Genomic DNA, 17,207 nt, shown 5'->3' on the forward strand with positions numbered 1-17,207 from the left:
AGTTATGACATCACCAAAAATTAACATTGGATAAGATTTTAATGTTGACAAAGCCGCCGTTGTCAGATCAGAAAAGCAGCGCTTTTAGTCTCGCTCTGCCAGAGCTGCCAACCTGAAAAAGAACTTTTAAGTATTTTTAAAGCTGAAAATCAGTATTTTGGCAAGGAAATCAGTATTTTCAAAGAAATACCATAGGACAACACATAAGACTGAAACTTTAGAAATCAGTATTTTGCATGAAACCATCAGTATTCTTCTCATTTTTCAGTACTAAATACGGAAAATCAGTACTACTTGGCAGCTCTGCTCTGCTATGCAGGTGAAAGAAAAATTACCTTCTATATGTATATACATACACAGACATGCCTTAACGATTAAAGTGATCCTCAATTATCTGCTCTCTCCTGAGCCTTCCTGCGACAGCGTCGTGGAGGCCAGGAGGAAGGTGGACAAGTGGAGGCATTTCCTCAGGCTCGGGTCCTGGAATATCTGGCTCGCGCCGGTCAAGAGAGATATTCCACAGGACCGAGCATGACACTATGATTGCAAATGTAGTGTCCACCTTCAAGCGGAGATAATTGAGGCAAGGGAACCTCCTCTTCAAACGACCAAAGGTCCGCTCAATAATACAACGCCCTCTTTTGTGGGCAGCATTATAGCGTACCTGTGGACGTCCCTGAGGATTCAGGAGAGGGGTCATGAGATAGGGAAGACATGGGTACCTGAAATGGAAATTGAAGGAAAAAAAGTACATGTAAGTCTCTATTATATTTAAGTAGGGAATTGGACACACTAATTATTAAATTCTCTACGCGATTTATTTCAAAGCAATACGGTAGATATTTGAAAAATTATGATCCATTTCTTATTCTAGCTGGCCACAGCTGTTTGCACAAATACAAAGTAATAAGAGAACCAAATCTGAAGTTCAAACCTTATAAATTGAATCCAAAATGGTCAAATTAATTCTACTTTATTGTAGTAATGAATTAATGATAAAATTATTGTCCTTTCTCAGTAAACCACATTAATATCTTATCCCCCCTCCCCCCTTCCGTCAAAGAAAACTATGCTGATGAAGTCGGTTCTTTTTACTGGAGTAGGAATAATGGATCCCTTTCTTTCCATGAAAAAAAAATATATTAAAATTGGATATGAATTACAAGATTAATAAATTAGGGGGGGGGGGGTGCCACAGTTTGGGTGCCTGTAGCATCTCAATAATAAAGCTTCATTAGTTCAGATTCAGATTCCATAGTCATTGAGATTACAACAATTAAACTAGATATTTTGGTGTAGGTTCTTAAGAAAGGAATACACTTAATTACCAATGTACATACCCACTATCTCCAAGAAGCCACTCAGCACCATCTGCCCTTGCCTCCAGCTGTTCCTTCAGTGAGCTCTCATTGAAAATCCGGGAATCATGAGTGCTGCCAGGCCACCTTGCCACAATACTTGTTATTTTCCCAGCAAGATCACAAACTACCTATAAAATTTGAAAAAGTATGTGAATCACACATTTACATGTACATTGAACTTCAAGCTTTGCAGGAAATTTAACTGCACTTCCTTTCCTGATTATTGCAACATATTCTTCCGAATGTGTCATTTGACTCAACTGCCTGCAGTTACCTCCCTACATATGAATTTAAATGAGCCTTGGCAAATAATAGTCAGTCTCCTTGCACTTATATTCTTCAACTGATATGTAAAATCTCAACAAAGACCAAACATTTAAAATTTTAAATGACCATTTCATAATCATTGACAATGTAATTTTTGTAATATCCCATTTGCAATATTGAAATGAAAGGTATGGATAGATGACATCTATAATAATCTATTCAAGAATTGCAATCTAGTGTTGAAACATGTATATGGCCTAAATCAGGGATTCTCAAATGGTAGCATTCACTTGTGGCATCCAGAACCTTGCAGAGTGGTGTGTGGGAGTCGGTACACAAAAAAAGGGGAAAATAAATACATTAAAAAAAAGTTTGATCAACTATTAACCTGGAATTACATGTTAGGTTAATAATTTTACAATGAAGGGAATACAAAAACCCGACTGCATTTGAAATTTAAATGCTTATTGATTTCCTTGGATTTTGTGTAATCTAGCATTCGATAACCCTATTATGGAGGATCAAACAGATGGTGTTCTTATTCATTGTATTTTTGATGTATTCATTAATGACTGGCAAAAAGACTATGTACATGTGTGGAAATGTTTTTGTATGACTCGGCTGAGAATTAAACCCACGACCTCGCATTCATGAGGCCTACGCTCTACCACTGATCACCATGCCCGGTTTACTTTTAAACATTAATCTCAATAACGAATGCAGAAACATATTTAACAAACATTCATTTGAGGAAGCCATTAATCATTTTTTTTATAATACATTGTGTAGCATGTTGGCATTTCTATTGCTTCTGTTAATTTCGAACACCTCTTGGCTATTCAAAGGTTTCATATTTTAAGCGTTTCAGGGTGCTCTTCATCCTCGCCCCCCCCCCCCCTTCCCTCCCACCACAATATTTAGCTCGTTCACGTGTTGACAGTGGAGCAGTCCAGATTTTTCGAGCTTCAAAAAAAGTAATTGAGCTGGCCTAAATAATATTGCATTATTCACATAATTCTGGAACTATTTGGTTGAAAATTAATTTGATTTTCCCCACAAGTTGGAATTTCGGATGGGAAATACAAATTTACTTACCTGTACATTGACGGAATATCTGTTCTTCCTGTTCAAAAAGTACAAGGCTTCTTCACCACCAGGACTCTGGATGTAAACATGGGTCCCATCAATTGCACCAATGACCCCTGGAAATCTGCAGTAGTCGTAAAATTGCTGCTGGGTTGTTTCAACTTCTTCTCTCGTTGCAGGAAAGGTCATGAATTGCCTCTTCCTTCTTGCAATAGCTTCTGACACATCTTTGACCATTCTACTGACAGATGACTGTGATACTGTTGCCTCATCACCGTGCATCCTCTGGAAAGATCCTATGTTGAAAAGAAATGAGATCAAATCGTCATTCGGAAAACAAACTAAATGGCACTACTCTAAAAATAGTTAATGTCAACGGCAATAATAATAATACTAATCCTTATATTGACTTTAAGATCACAGTTTGAGCAATTTAATAGCCCTATTTAAAAGTTATTCAAAATCTAAGAACTAATTATCACAAAAAAATATGATACTTATACTATAGCGTTGTGTGTTAACGTGCCTCACCACTCTATTCAGTGCAGGTGTGAACGCAGTTGGAAAACATTCCATCGTAAAGGACGCAAATGTTGGTACCGTGAATAGGAGAGTCTCAACCTATGCACATTAAAAACAGTACACTATTCCTCAAAGAGTGGGGTGTTTACCTGGTGCATTGCATCTGCCGGTCCCGGCAAAAATTCAAGTCAATCTTGGTGTTCATATGCCATAATAATCAATATAAAGATTGTGGGCATTAACGGAAAGACGAGACAAAGTGAAGCCCATGTCATTATGACCAAACTTCACATTTTCACCTTAAGTAAATATAATTACAAGATAAGTGTAAGCCTTTGTAAAGCCTCATTATTTCACAACTGGTCAGAAGGCACTTTCTGTCAATTTCAAATCAATGGAAGATTTATTAGCATTTAAAATATACATAGGACAGCAATCTTTATTTGCTCAGAAAAATAAATTTTTGGTGTTATTAATAACAATGGTACATCAATTACTCACCAACGGCATAAAATCGTAGAACTGTCAAAACCTGTAGACTGACAGGTAGAGGATTGTTCCTCTCTGTGTTCCTCTTCAAGTCTGCTTCAAGCATGTTGATAATGTAGATGACGCTCTCCTTGGAAAACCGATATCTGATCCTGAATGCTTCTTCATCATACAATTCAAAAGGGTCCTTCAGGTCCCGTGGACCTCGTTGTGGTCTCCCTTCTGGATTCTGTGTACATATAGGGGAAAGTTGCATGTTAAAGCAATATCTTTAATTTTTTCAAATAATGTTAATACATGAGTTCATAGATCTAGATTGCCAATGAATTCCAAACTTGGACCAGAATAGATCAGGGTATCGGGAAGTTCTAAAAGGTCAAGTCCACCTCAGAAAAAATGTTGATTTGAATCAAGAGAGAAAAGTCAGACAAGCACGACGCTGAAAATTTCATCAAAATTGGATATGAAATAAGAAATTTATGACATTTCAAAATTTCGCTTATTTTTAACAAAATATTTATATGAACGAGCCAGTTATGTCCAAATGAGAGAGTCGATGATGTCACTCACTCACTATTTCTTTTGTTTTGTATAGTTTGAATTAAACAATATTTTAATTTTTACGAATTTGACGATTAGGACCTCCTTGCCTGAAGCACAAATTGTTAAAATAATGGAATTCCACGTGTTCAGGGAGGAATGAAAATTCATTTCACATGACAATGACGAGAAAATCAAAAATTTGATATTTCATATAATAAAATACAAAAGAAATAGTGAGTGATGTCATCAGTTCCTCATTTGCATACTGACCGAAATGTGCATATAACTGTTTTGTGAAATGAAAGGGAAACTTTAACCCTATCTAGGCCGGGGGAGGGGCCTCAGAGGCCTCCCTCAAAGAATCGCGCAATATTTTCGCTGCACAAAATTTTCTGACTGTGCTGCACGCTGCCTTTTTACTTCCAAGTCTTGCGCAACTTTGGAGACCAATTTTGCGTCACCCGGGTAAGTGGTTCCGAATTTACGCAACATTATGTAAGTGCATGTCAGACCAAAAATTGCTCAAAAACGTGATTTCGTGTACAAAGTCAATGCAAATTGTGTTTTCAAACAAAATTCATAAATGTATGATTATATTTAGTTTTGCTGGTCTAAATGTATTCATTTCATGTTTTTTTATGATCACAGAAGAGTCCCCAACAATTTTCATTGAAAAAACAATGAAAAACAAAAGGTTGAAAAAACAATGAAATACATTTGATATAGCAATTTTTTTCATGTACGCTTGCTAAGAACACCACAAAAAATTTTTATACCAAAAGTTAGTACATTTGGAGCTTTATTTAGGGAGTAACAGGAAAAAGTATGATTTCGCATACTAATTACGCATAAATTAGCATAATCACTTAATAGTGATTTGCATGAAATAAATTACTTTGTAAAATCTTGTAGATTATGTCCAAGGCAACCCGCGTGCCAATTTTCGGCGCGATCGTGTGGTCGATATCTTAGGGGGGGCCTCCAAGGCCTGGGAGGCCCCCCCCCCGGCCATATGAACTCTCAAAATACCCAGGACTAGATAGGGTTAAAATGCCATAACTCTCTTATTTTACATCAGATTTTCATGAAATTTTCAGCGCTATGCTTGCTGAATTTCTTTCTTTTTATTCAAATCAAGTTTTTGTTGGGGTGGACTTGTCCTTTAAAGAGAATTAGTGCAGGTGAACAAAAACAAAATAAATAGTGAGGGGCATTTCAACTGTCTCATGTAACTGAGTTGTGCATATCACTATTTGTGAAAAATAAGCGAAACTCTAAAAGACCATGTACTGTAACTTCCTTAATCTTATTTTATAATCACATCCAATTTTGATGAATTTTAAGCATAATGCTAATTTGATATTTCTCCATTTATTCAAATCAACATTCTTCTGGGGTGGACTTGATCTTTATTTAATGTTCATTTATAAAAAAAAATAATTGTCTCAAAATCTTTTCATTGCAACCAAGGGACGCAATGGTTTGATATGATCAAGAGGATTAATACTACATGTAACCGCCCTTTTACAAGGCTAACAAAGATTTAGGACGCATGAAACTAGAACATGAATAGAATCATGAACGCTAATCACAATTACAACAGCAATCATTACAATGATGATTCAAGATTAACATGTGAAAAGGCCCTTGGTAGTACAGAACACAAATTTAATTTAACCAATGAAATAAAACCTCTTTTGACTTGTATATTCATACCTCTCTCAATCTTCGGATACGACGAACGTGACGAAGATAGGCCATGTTTATGATGTTTGCAAATCTGTGACACAATAAGAAATTGATACTGTATTAATTCATGCAAGGCAATAGGCATAAACAATTCATATAAAGCATCTCATCATTCTCTTGCAACAAAAATAAAGAAACTAGGACAGCTAACATTTATTAATCATTGTCAATGAAAAATTTAAAATGCATTGAGATCTCAATCCCATATTGGCCATAATTATTTGGCATTATTAATTTTCAGATGATCACAGCACTTGACATCACCTCCCCCCCCCAGAAAAGAAGGTTGATCTAGATGCAAGGCAAGTTGTTAGCCTGTGTTACAGTAGTAGCTAACATGGAAGGGGGATATTGCAGTTTAAATGAATCAACACAAAATCTATAGCTAGCTCGTCATGGCTGGGTGATTTCAATATATTAGGCCTACACATCATCACTAAGCAATATATCAATCAGTAATCATTTGAATAAGCCCCAAGTTTTTGTCCATAATATCAAGTTACCAAGGGTGCATTTCTGAGGGTGTCAGACACGGATGGGTAGCAGTTCATGTTGAGTGACTCCCCCCCCCCCCCCCGGAAAATAAATATTATGGATAGGCCTATGTAGTGTCGTCGTCATGGTCGGAATTCAATTTCACGACGTAGCCGGCCTAAATGATAACGTCGTGTAGTAATTCGAAATGCCACACAACGTAATTCGAAATTACCACACAACGCAATTCCTAATTACTGCCCAACGATTTAATGTCATAGTATGAGATCAATTTCCACCCTTGTGCGAGGCGAGATCGCGATATGAAGGATCGGGCAAAATTCGTGTATAACTTCCAAGTCCAACACATAAATGGGACTAGCAAAGTTAAGTACTAGCATTAAAACAGTATAGTATGACATTAAATCGTTGGGCAGTAATCATGGTAATTAGGAATTGCGTTTTGTAATAATTTGAATTACAAATACAACACGACGAAAATAATTACGTCGTGTGACGGTGTGGTATTTCGAATTACTACACGACGTTATCATTTTAGGCCGGCTACGTCGTGAAATTGAATTACGACCATGACGACACTACATAGCTAGGCCTATCCATTTGTTAGACGGTCTCTAGACAGGAATAACCGTCGTTTCTGGGATTTATTCAACAATTTCTGACATTTTACTGTAATCCCCATTTACCGACGGCAATGTGTCAGTACGAGCCTTCATGTGTAATCTGGTCCGACAATTCGGCGGACGGGTTTTGTCCAGATTTTTTACTTCTTTTAGATTCTAAATGACATTATATTATCTTGGACGAAGGTCCACTATTTTCGTTAGACTCTAATCTTTCTATTGATCAGAATGCTCAGTAGTGAGCATATTATTTACTAACAAGCTATACTTACCTATACCATCTCATCAAATTGCTATTCGTTACCCTAACTCGAATAGCCACCGGTAAAAAACTCCCCGAAAAAGGCTAACTGCATTCAGGTAGCCTGGGAAACCCGTCACGGAACGAGACCCATAAAACCCGGTCTCCGCATATAAGCCTCCTCTTTCGTAGCCAAGGAGGGGCGAAGTCTGCAGGGGAGGACGGGTGGGGAGTTATAGGTAAGTATAGCTTGTTAGTAAATAATATGCTCACTACTGAGCATTCTGATTTACTACACTGCGCTATACTTACCTATACCATCTCATCAAATTGCTAGAATAGCACGGAAAAAACTGGAGGAGGGGCAGAAATGAGACCCTTTCCAGACATGATATCATAACGATAAAGAAACTGATAGACTATAAAATGGAGCAGTCTCCCAACTGGAGAAGCTACCCTAGGAATGAGGGGTAAAAATAACATCAACCTCATTAATGAAATATATCAACTGGAAATAGTTTAGGAACGATTAGGACAGGACAGAACCGCCGAGGCAAAACCTGTGTCTCGGCTTATAACATCGGATAAGTAATAAGATACAAAGGTATTGGAATTGGTCCAATAGGCTGCCTGGAGAATCTCCTCTATAGAGGTACCCTGAAAAAGCGCCCAAGATGTTGCTATGCCCCGTGTATCGTGGGCTCTAATGGACCCTGATAATATGGCGTCCCCTCCACCTGACTTGATCCCCTGTACTAACCATCGGGAAATTGTAATTGGACTAACAGGGCCGTGAGGTTCTATTGAACTAATGAAAAGTTGGTGGGAAGTGCGAATACATTTAGTCCTATCAATGTACCACTTCAAAGCACGTACAGGACACCATAACCTATCTTCGGAAACTGACGAGAGATTGTTAATGGCTGGAAGAACAATTTCACAAGGTTTAGAGCTTTCTTTTTGATTTTTAGCTAGGAAACCTGGTCTAGGGATCAGGCGGACTCTGCCCTTCTCCCAACGGATATGACCCGGCCTTACCGTGAGTGCATGAAGCAAACTACGTCTTTGACCTGAAGCTATAGCCAACAAGAAGGCTGTTTTAATGGACAGATCAAGGAGGGAGCATTTATGCATGGGTTCAAAGGGGGGTTTCGCCAGGGCCCGAAGGACCCGCGGAAGGTCCCATTTGGGGAAGAGTCTTCGGCGAGGAGGATTCTGTAAGAAAAAGGATCTTGTTAGCCTGGCAAGGACAACTGAATTTGAGATAGTTTCCCCATTAGAGAAGCCTGAATGAATGGCTGCTATGGCTGACCTGTAACCCCTTATGGAGGAGACAGATAAACCTTCATCAAATAGTAGAAGTAAGAAATCTGCTATCTTACCTAAAGAGGCAGAGGTTGGATCAATCTGTAAACTGTCACACCACCGAAGTATCTCTGGAGTCTAGAATCATAAGTGTTCCTGGTGGAGGATCGCAGGAATCTAGAGGCCATGTCTGCAGCTCTCTCCGAAAGGCCCGCTTTAGTTGCTGATTTCCTGAGATGGGCCAGAGTGTTAGGCAAAGTCTTTCCGGGTTCGGGTAATAAGTGTCCGTCCCGGGTTGTTTTAGGAGGTCCACCAGTGGGGGTAGTCTTTTGGGAGTCCCCACTAGGAGATCTGTAAGTGTTGTGAACCATGGTCTCCTCGGCCACCAAGGTGCGATGAGGAGAACGTAAGCTTCTTCCTTCCTCACTTTCTCCAGCACTTGAGGTATTATGGGAAAGGGCGGAAAGGCGTAACCCAGGATCCCCTTCCAAGGGATTGTTAGGGAGTCTGTCGCAAAGGCTAAGGGATCTTGATGTTTCGTGCAATAAGTCGGGAGCTGCTTGTTCAGGGCTGATGCAAATAAGTCTATCTGAGGCTGGTCGCCCTGACTGAAGATTCTCTCCACTATGGTGAGATTGAGTTGCCATTCTGATGGGAGATAACTTCCCCGAGAGAGGAAGTCTGCAATGTAATTTTCTTTCCCTGGGATGTGGCAAGCCTTTAGGGTTATGTGATTGTTCTGGCACCATGCTAGAATTTCCAATGTTAGGAAGCAAAGAGTAGATGACCTTGTCCCTCCTTCCCTGTTTATGTAGGAGACCACTGTGCTGTTGTCTGATTTCACCAGAATGCACTGGTTGGCAACTTGGGGGAGGAAGGCAAGTAGAGCCAGTTGAACCGCCTTCATTTCTAGAACATTGATATGCTGTGCTGAATCTCTTTCTTGCCATTGGCCGGAGGCTTTGAATTTCCCCATGTGTGCTCCCCAACCCAGCTTTGAAGCATCGGTCGTTAGGGTGAGGGTTGGTTTTGGGTTCTGAGTTTGCTTCCCTTGTTCAGAAATCGACATGCTGACCACAGATGAATTGCATGCATCATCGCATCTGTCATGGGAACAAGATGGTCCCTGGGGTGAATTCTGGGCCTGAAGTGTCTCAGGAAGTGCAGTTGTAGTGGCCTCATATGTCGTCTGCACTGCGGGATTAGATCCACTAGGCTTGCTAATAGACCGAGGAAAATTTGCCAAGTTCTGGCTGGCGAGCATGAGTTTGAGTAGAGCTCTGCACCTACTGACTGGATCTTCTTTATTCTGTGAGGGGAAGGGCGAACTATTAAGTTTGGGATGGATATTATCGCCCCTAGAAACTCTGGTGATCTTGTTGGTGTGAACCTTGATTTTTCTTTGTTGATCAGAAAACCTAGATCCGAAGCCAGCTTTCGGACAACGCTTACGTTGTAGGCAAGAGAGGTCCTGGAAGGGCCGAGGAGGAGCCAGTCGTCCAGGTAACAGAAGATAGTAATGCCTCGCCTTCTTAACTCTGCGGCGAGGACTCTCACCAGTCGGGAAAATATCCCTGGGGCAGGCTTTAGGCCGAACGGAAGGGCTATGAACTGATAACAAACGTCTCCTACTTTGAAGCCCAGAAACTTGCAGGCCTCTGGGGCTATAGGAACATGATAATAAGCGTCTTTGAGGTCTATAGTGACTGCCCATTGATTGGGTTTTATCAGAGGTAGGATGGTTGTAAGGGACTCCATTCTGAATGTTTGATCTGGGAGGAGTTTGTTTATCTTCTTTAGGTTGATTATCATGCGAAAACCCCCGGAGCGTTTCTTTACCAGGAAAACGGGGGAGAGGATGAGGGACTTGTGGTCTGGGACTGTTATGATAGCTCCTTTGTGGAGTAGAGACTGTATTTCTGATTGGAGAGCCTGTCAGCGTGAAGGATCCCTTGGTATGGGGGTCTGTTGTCGAAAATGGGAAGGATGAATTACTCTTGGGAAATTTGGATTGTATCCCGATCTTAGTATCTCTAGAACAAATTTGTCTTTGGTTATCTTTTCCCAGTTCTGTAAGCAAAGAAAAAGTCTTCCCCCTACTGGGACTTGCTGAAGGTGGGGAATGACTAGTGTTTGATTGTCAAAAGTCCCGGTTTTGAGTGGGGGCCCTAAATTCGGTGCGCTGAAAGTGGGCCTGGCGGCCCCGACCTCCACCCCGAGGTTTCCTATGACTTTCCCCGCGGCCCCTTTCAATCCTGGCGTCAACACCAGAGCGAGGGAAGGAGAGGGATGACCCATTATGTTCATTGTAGGCCTGGGGCTGGGGTCTGGAGCTAGAGCTAGCAAAGGGGGGTCTCTGGGCCTGGCCCTGTCTAGCATTAGCGGTGCCTGGCGGGCTAGGTCTACTCGAAGAGAGCCTATAAAAAGTCTTGTCAGCTGTGGTGCTGGCTGAAATAGACTCATCCAAAACATCTTGAAAATGTCCATGAAACAAGTCCTTACCTTCACAAGGGAGCTTATTGAGCAGTCTTGCTGCCTCCTTTTCAATCTTGAGGGCATCTAAAACTTTGGCTCTTCTTGCCCTCGAGCATCGTAGAGTTGATCTTGCTGCTTGCTCATACTGGAGATCAGCAATCTTTGTGAGTGATTCTAACAATAAGTTTTTGTCACCGGTAGAGACTCCAAGCCGCTCAGCCTCACTAAGAGCGGTTAACAGGCACCCCTGGTACATCGCGAGTCTCATACTGCTCCGGGCGGCCGCGTCCAGCGATGCAAGCTGATAGTCGGCTGAGCGGTAGCTTGAGCCGCGGAGAGGGTTACGGCCCGATCTAGACTTCCTCGCTCCCGCATCCCCGACACGGAAAGCAACGTCCGGGACCGAAGGTGTGCACAAAAAATCCTCAAAGTCTTGAGCGGCAAATCGATAATCCCTCGACACTTCTTTACTGATCGGTTTAAGCCGAGAGTGTTGCTTATCTAGACCCCGAAAAAGCAGGATTTATACGGGGCATCCATCTTGATCGCCGGACTGACTTCGTCCGAACGAGTAAGGGACGAGTTCAGGCGGAAGATTGACTTCTCTCGCTCAGTTTCGCTACTAGTATTGTCTTCGGCCCGAAGTTGAGGGCAGTATTTAGTCAAGATCAGGGCTGACTGATGCCTGTTCCCACTAGCCGGAGTATCGCGTTCGTGTATGTCAGAACTCTCTCGTACCCCCAATGGTGATTGTCCTCGTTCGAATCCCATATGCTGGGCAGCTTGGAGGGAATGCGCGGGGCTGCTATTAGAATTAGATGGTGAGAAATCGCCCCAATCTCTTCTGCGAGATGTAACAGGTCGGTGGTAATCAAATTCCGAATCAGATTCTCCCACAATGGAAAATACTTTTTCTCTACGGCTAATACGAGGCGAGTTATCATTAGCCCCCACTCTGCGACCGTTACGAGGCGATCTAGACCTCTCTCTACGTCTAGAATGAGTCGAGTCTTCATTAGACCGTTGTCTCGGGCGACTTTGTCTATTACTTGCCGGGCTGGCGGTAAGCAAATCCAGAGGGTCGGGGTCTGGAAGGGTCGATGGCGGCGCCCGCTGGGGAAGGGCCGCCTGCAAGGCTTGCAAGATCCAACTACCCGCCTCGGCGGGGTCTGGCAATGAATGGACTGACCTGTCACAATCCTGGGCCAGTCGGCTCTTTTTCTGAATTACAGGGGGTTGTAGTGGGTCAAGACTTTGAGTCTGATTGTCATGAGAACACGAGTGGTCATCGCGAGGCCTCTTCTTGCCCGCCCTATTCTTTGATGAGGAGCTACCCCGATCGGAAGGAGTGTAAACAGTCTCTTCCGATTTATCCATACCCTTGTCTACCTCCCGCCTATGGGACTGGGTGTCTGATTGTGTAGAGGTATTAGCCGGCGTTGTCTTGGCCGGGTTATTAGTGTTAGGATTCTTGTTCTTCGGCTTTGTCTTGGCCGCCTTATCATTATTTTTCGGCTTTGTCTTGGCCGAAATATTGACCCTCGGCTTTGTCTTGACCGAGTTATTCTCCCCTTGATTGAGATTTGGGGAGGCTTGGGAATTAATGTTCATGTCAGTTATTTCTTCATACATCGTGATTCAAAAGAAAAGCACTGAAGCGCGGTGGCTAAACGTTTACTCAGCGACGTCGCGGTAACGAAAGAGGAGGCTTATATGCGGAGACCGGGTTTTATGGGTCTCGTTCCGTGACGGGTTTCCCAGGCTACCTGAATGCAGTTAGCCTTTTTCGGGGAGTTTTTTACCGGTGGCTATTCGAGTTAGGGTAACGAATAGCAATTTGATGAGATGGTATAGGTAAGTATAGCGCAGTGTAGTAAATACTATATACATTATTTATTATTTCGAAAATATACGTTACCGATGAGTTATTCCCGGGTTATTCCTTATTTTTTGACTTTCTGCCGGAGAGGAAAATATGGCAGCCGTCAACGAGTTGTGCTTGTATCAAGGCTTTCCGATTAAATTTTCGATATCTTGGCCAATCAATGCGAGCGACAAGTTCCGAACGCACGCACATCAATATGTCCAAGTGCAAAGCAGCGGCACAAATCGCGATAGGTAGCGACTGGTAAATACGTCTGTAATGATGATGATGTCATCCAAGATGGCAACTTACGTTAACCAACGAAAGGATTGAAGATGACGATGTTTCGATCATCATTTCAAGAGAATTATCGGTAACTGAGGTCTAAGGTACGATATTTCTGAATTTTTAACATTTTTTCGTAAATATGGAAGTGATTTATTTTTCATTGTATGACATTTTATGTACAAAAAAACGATCGGAAAATCGGGTTTCCGCTGTTAGATCTAACGTTACTGCTAAAATACGTTGTCTGTACGTACGGGCCTCCAAGCTTTTCAGTCTATGTATTGGTGAGTGAGCCAACGCAGTTCAGCGGAACAACCAAAATACAGAGACTGAAGCTTTTGGTCTAGACGGTCTCCTGCTTCCAATGACATGTACTATGAGTCAGACTCTCACTCAGTCAGACTCAGTTGAATTAGCACGCCACAACCATGACAACCTCAGTATTATCAGGATTATGCATTGTAAGTGAGCCGTCTGAGCTGTGTACGACTCACGAGGAGTTAAATTAAATATAAAAAAACTCTGAAACTGTGAAACAGACGGCTGCCAATTTTTGTGCCAGCTTCTGTCAGTCAAGGTCCAAGATGGAATGCAAATCATCATATTCCATGGTTTCTTAAGTTACTAATAATAGGCCCTATCATTCATTTAATTCGTTTGAAATTCACTTTGTCCACGTTACATTGTCATTGAGATCACACTTTCAACCCTGACCTGGCTTGTGCGAGGCGAGATCGCGATATGGGATCGGGCGAAACTCGTGTATAACTTCCAAGTCCAACACAAAAAAGTGAACGAATGGGACTAGCATTAAGACACTGCTGCGATAACGTAAAAAAACAACAATGTCATGGTCTTTTCGAATGACAATTTATTGATTTTAAAAAGATACGAGGTATGCATATAATGTAAATACGAAATTGGATGAAAATATGCATCGGAAATATAACGATATACTTACGATTTGTGCTTGAACTTGGCCACTAAAAGGCACTATCACACACGATCATACAGCGGATTTGGACGAAATTTATCTTCCAAATTTCGGCGCCAATTTTGATGAAAAAGTAGGACAAGTCGATATTGCGCACGCGCTTAGAAATTAAACCACCCCAAAGAGCAGTCTAGATTTAAACCAAATTATGACGTAGTTCAAACCCCCCGGCGGTTTAAACTTCTTTTGTGAATAGCAAAATCGAGACCGTGGTTTAAATTTAAACCTTAGAGGGGGTTTAAACCTCGACCATGGTTTAAACTTCTTTTGTGAATACGGCCTTTGTGTTTATATCCGTTTCTTTACCGGATTGAACTTTTGAGTTGTTAGGAGTCACAGTTTGCTCTTAGGACTTTTCAATTTCATCGCCACCCCCGCATTATTCAAATCATGCCTAAGGTTAAGCCCGGCAAAAAGTTAGGTCAGAGGAAGTCTACTCGTCGTTCGGTCCGAGATGCCGGCAGCCAGCCTTCTCCTGTCGACAGACATCGGCCAAGTTTTAGTTCTACGCAGAGCCCAGCTGCTGGAAGTTCGGCGTCGACAATCAACGGTGAGTTCGGGACAATGGGGGGCTCCTGGCCTCTTGTGACTTCTCCCCAAGATCCGGTCATTCCCCAAATTCAATCTCAAGCTCCCCCTTCTATCCCTCCTGTCCCTGTAGCTGAGGGGCTTAATAGTCATGATAATAATATTACACCAGCCCTCAACCCTCCTTTTGCTACGCAGCCAGATATGCTTTGCTGCGTGTGTGATGATTTGGGCGGGGAGGTGCCTTCTAGTGTTAAGGAGAAGATTTGGAAGGGTGAGCTTGTGGAGTTAGGTGGATTGCTAAAAATGGAAAGCTTAAGTGAGGAAAGTTCCCAGTTGCAGGCCTTCAGCCTTTGTGCCACTAGGTCAGCTTTAATGCTTCGCCCCGAAAGTAAGGCTCCGGTGATCGCCAGCATAGAGCAGTGGACATCTGCGTTCCTTATTTACGCGTCTATATACTTGGCAATGCTTGGAGCGACACTGTATGCGTGCGCGCGAGCTCCTCAAGTGTATGGATATCGTTCGTTCTATTGTCCGTTTTGGGGGTTTCAATTGGCGGGCCTATGACATTCAATTTCGGTTACGTCAGGCCCGTCATCCACATCGTTCCTGGGCTGTCATAGACACCGAGCTATGGCTGACAGTAGCTTCGACTCCCGGTCGAGCAGCATTTTCATCTTTTGGGGGTAACCAGCCCCTTCGGCCATACGACCGGTCGTTTCGGCGGGGTATTTTCCCATCCTCAGGATATGCCAATGCTAGACAAGGGGCAACCTGGCCCCCTGTCGCCGCGCCTGCCCCCTCCCGCTCCTCACCAGTCTGTTTCGCCTATAACGCTGGGTCATGCCAACGCATTGCCTGCCGTTATGCTCACCAGTGCGGAAAATGCTCCTAAGCAGCACATGGCTCACACGCCTGCAACTCTGCCGCTGCAGTTGCCAAACAGAAACCTAGCTCCAACTCCAATTAAACTTGGCAGCATGCTCCCATTTCTTCAACGGCACCATAATAAACAGAATGCAGCGTTTCTGATTTTTGGTTTTAGGTTTGGCTTTTCCTTGGGTTTCACAGGCGAGCGTCGCTCTGTGTTCTCGCGTAATTTGAAATCGGCTAGGGAGCATATGGACATGCTGTTGGAGAAAGTTGGTAAGGAAGTTAGTTTAGGGAGAATGTCAGGTCCTTTCCAAGACCCGCCTTTCGATAACTTTCGCTGCTCCCCAGTAGGGCTCGTCCCCAAGCGAAATCCGGGAGAATTCCGGCTAATTCAGCATCTATCCTCTCCTCGCGGGGCTTCGGTTAATGACCACATTGATTCCGATTTATGTTCCGTGAATTATACTTCATTCGACAAGGCGGTTGATCTCGTTGCTCGCTTGGGAACTAATGCTACACATGGGAAAAACCGATATCAAATCCGCTTTTCTTTTACTACCAGTAAATCCCTCCGATTTTGACCTTCTGGTGTTTTGCATTGATGGCGCGTATTACTTCGATAAATGCTTGCCAATGGGCTGCTCAATTTCATGTGCCCAATTCTAAGCGCTTTACATTGCAATTATTATTACCCCGGGCATCGGATCCCGACACGCCCGCACACAATGTATGCACGATCTCCACTCCCGGGGTAGCATTCCTACAAGAGTTCCAAGACTCAATTGCTAGCTATAGGCATACTACATAGGTTTTCGCATCCTACCGGGTGCCCATTTAACACCTGGGTGGAGAGTGGCCAAGTGTGGATTAACGCCTTGCCAAAGGACACTGGGCCGTGGTGGGATTCGAACACACGACCCTCTGATTACAAGACGAGAGTCATAACCGCTTCACCACGACGCTCCTATTGATGCGAATATCTAAAAACAAGGGATTTTAAGAAACAAAACATGGCCATGTAGCCCATTACGGATGACAAAAAAAATCCGGTTGAGGGTACTTGAAAATGTGTCAGTGATCGAACCTAATATTCCATAATTCAGAGATGTTACGTCATTGTATGCCATCTATTATTGATGCCATGCTGTTTATATTATGGGCCGCATAAAGATCTGAATGATTTCGTTTATGTATTTGCAAATCGCAAGTCTCATTATTTTGTGTCCATCATACAATTATCAATATTACCATGACTACCACCACCAGTCCATAGATAGGCATATAATCATCAACACCACCACCACCATCATCATCATCAACAACATCATCACCATCTTCCTTTTTTTTTTCTTTTTCTCTGAGAGATTTTTTCTTTTCTTATTTTTCACTGTACATGGCATTTGATCTTTCTAGCATTGAACCCCGTCATCTCTTTCTCTTAGCATTTCAATCTTCCCATCAATCATTTTCCTCTATTATTCTCCTGGGAGTCTATCAATCTAAG

At 42.5% G+C, this 17,207-nt stretch overlaps 3 protein-coding genes across 3 annotated transcripts; all 3 read right to left on the bottom strand.

Moving 5' to 3' along the window:
* Nucleotides 1–286: 286 nt before the first annotated feature.
* Nucleotides 287–14,357, bottom strand: LOC121407967 (putative nuclease HARBI1). Its single transcript, XM_041599248.1, has 6 exons — nucleotides 14,270–14,357; nucleotides 5,985–6,048; nucleotides 3,738–3,954; nucleotides 2,724–3,010; nucleotides 1,341–1,489; nucleotides 287–722 (listed from the first exon to the last, which is right to left on the bottom strand). Exons 2-6 carry the CDS (start codon nucleotides 6,027–6,029, stop codon nucleotides 368–370), a joined length of 1,053 nt encoding a protein of 350 aa, XP_041455182.1. The 5' UTR covers nucleotides 6,030–6,048; nucleotides 14,270–14,357; the 3' UTR covers nucleotides 287–367.
* LOC121406794 lies at nucleotides 8,794–11,412 on the bottom strand. The gene is made up of 3 exons (XM_041597664.1): nucleotides 11,184–11,412; nucleotides 10,134–10,345; nucleotides 8,794–9,990 (listed from the first exon to the last, which is right to left on the bottom strand). Exons 1-3 carry the CDS (start codon nucleotides 11,410–11,412, stop codon nucleotides 8,794–8,796), a joined length of 1,638 nt encoding a protein of 545 aa, XP_041453598.1.
* On the bottom strand, nucleotides 11,658–12,788 carry LOC121406795. The gene has a single exon (XM_041597665.1). It carries the CDS (start codon nucleotides 12,786–12,788, stop codon nucleotides 11,658–11,660), a length of 1,131 nt encoding a protein of 376 aa, XP_041453599.1.
* Nucleotides 14,358–17,207: the final 2,850 nt, after the last annotated feature.

This window comes from Lytechinus variegatus, chromosome 2 (assembly GCF_018143015.1).
Source record: "Lytechinus variegatus isolate NC3 chromosome 2, Lvar_3.0, whole genome shotgun sequence".
NCBI lineage: Eukaryota > Metazoa > Echinodermata > Echinoidea > Temnopleuroida > Toxopneustidae > Lytechinus > Lytechinus variegatus.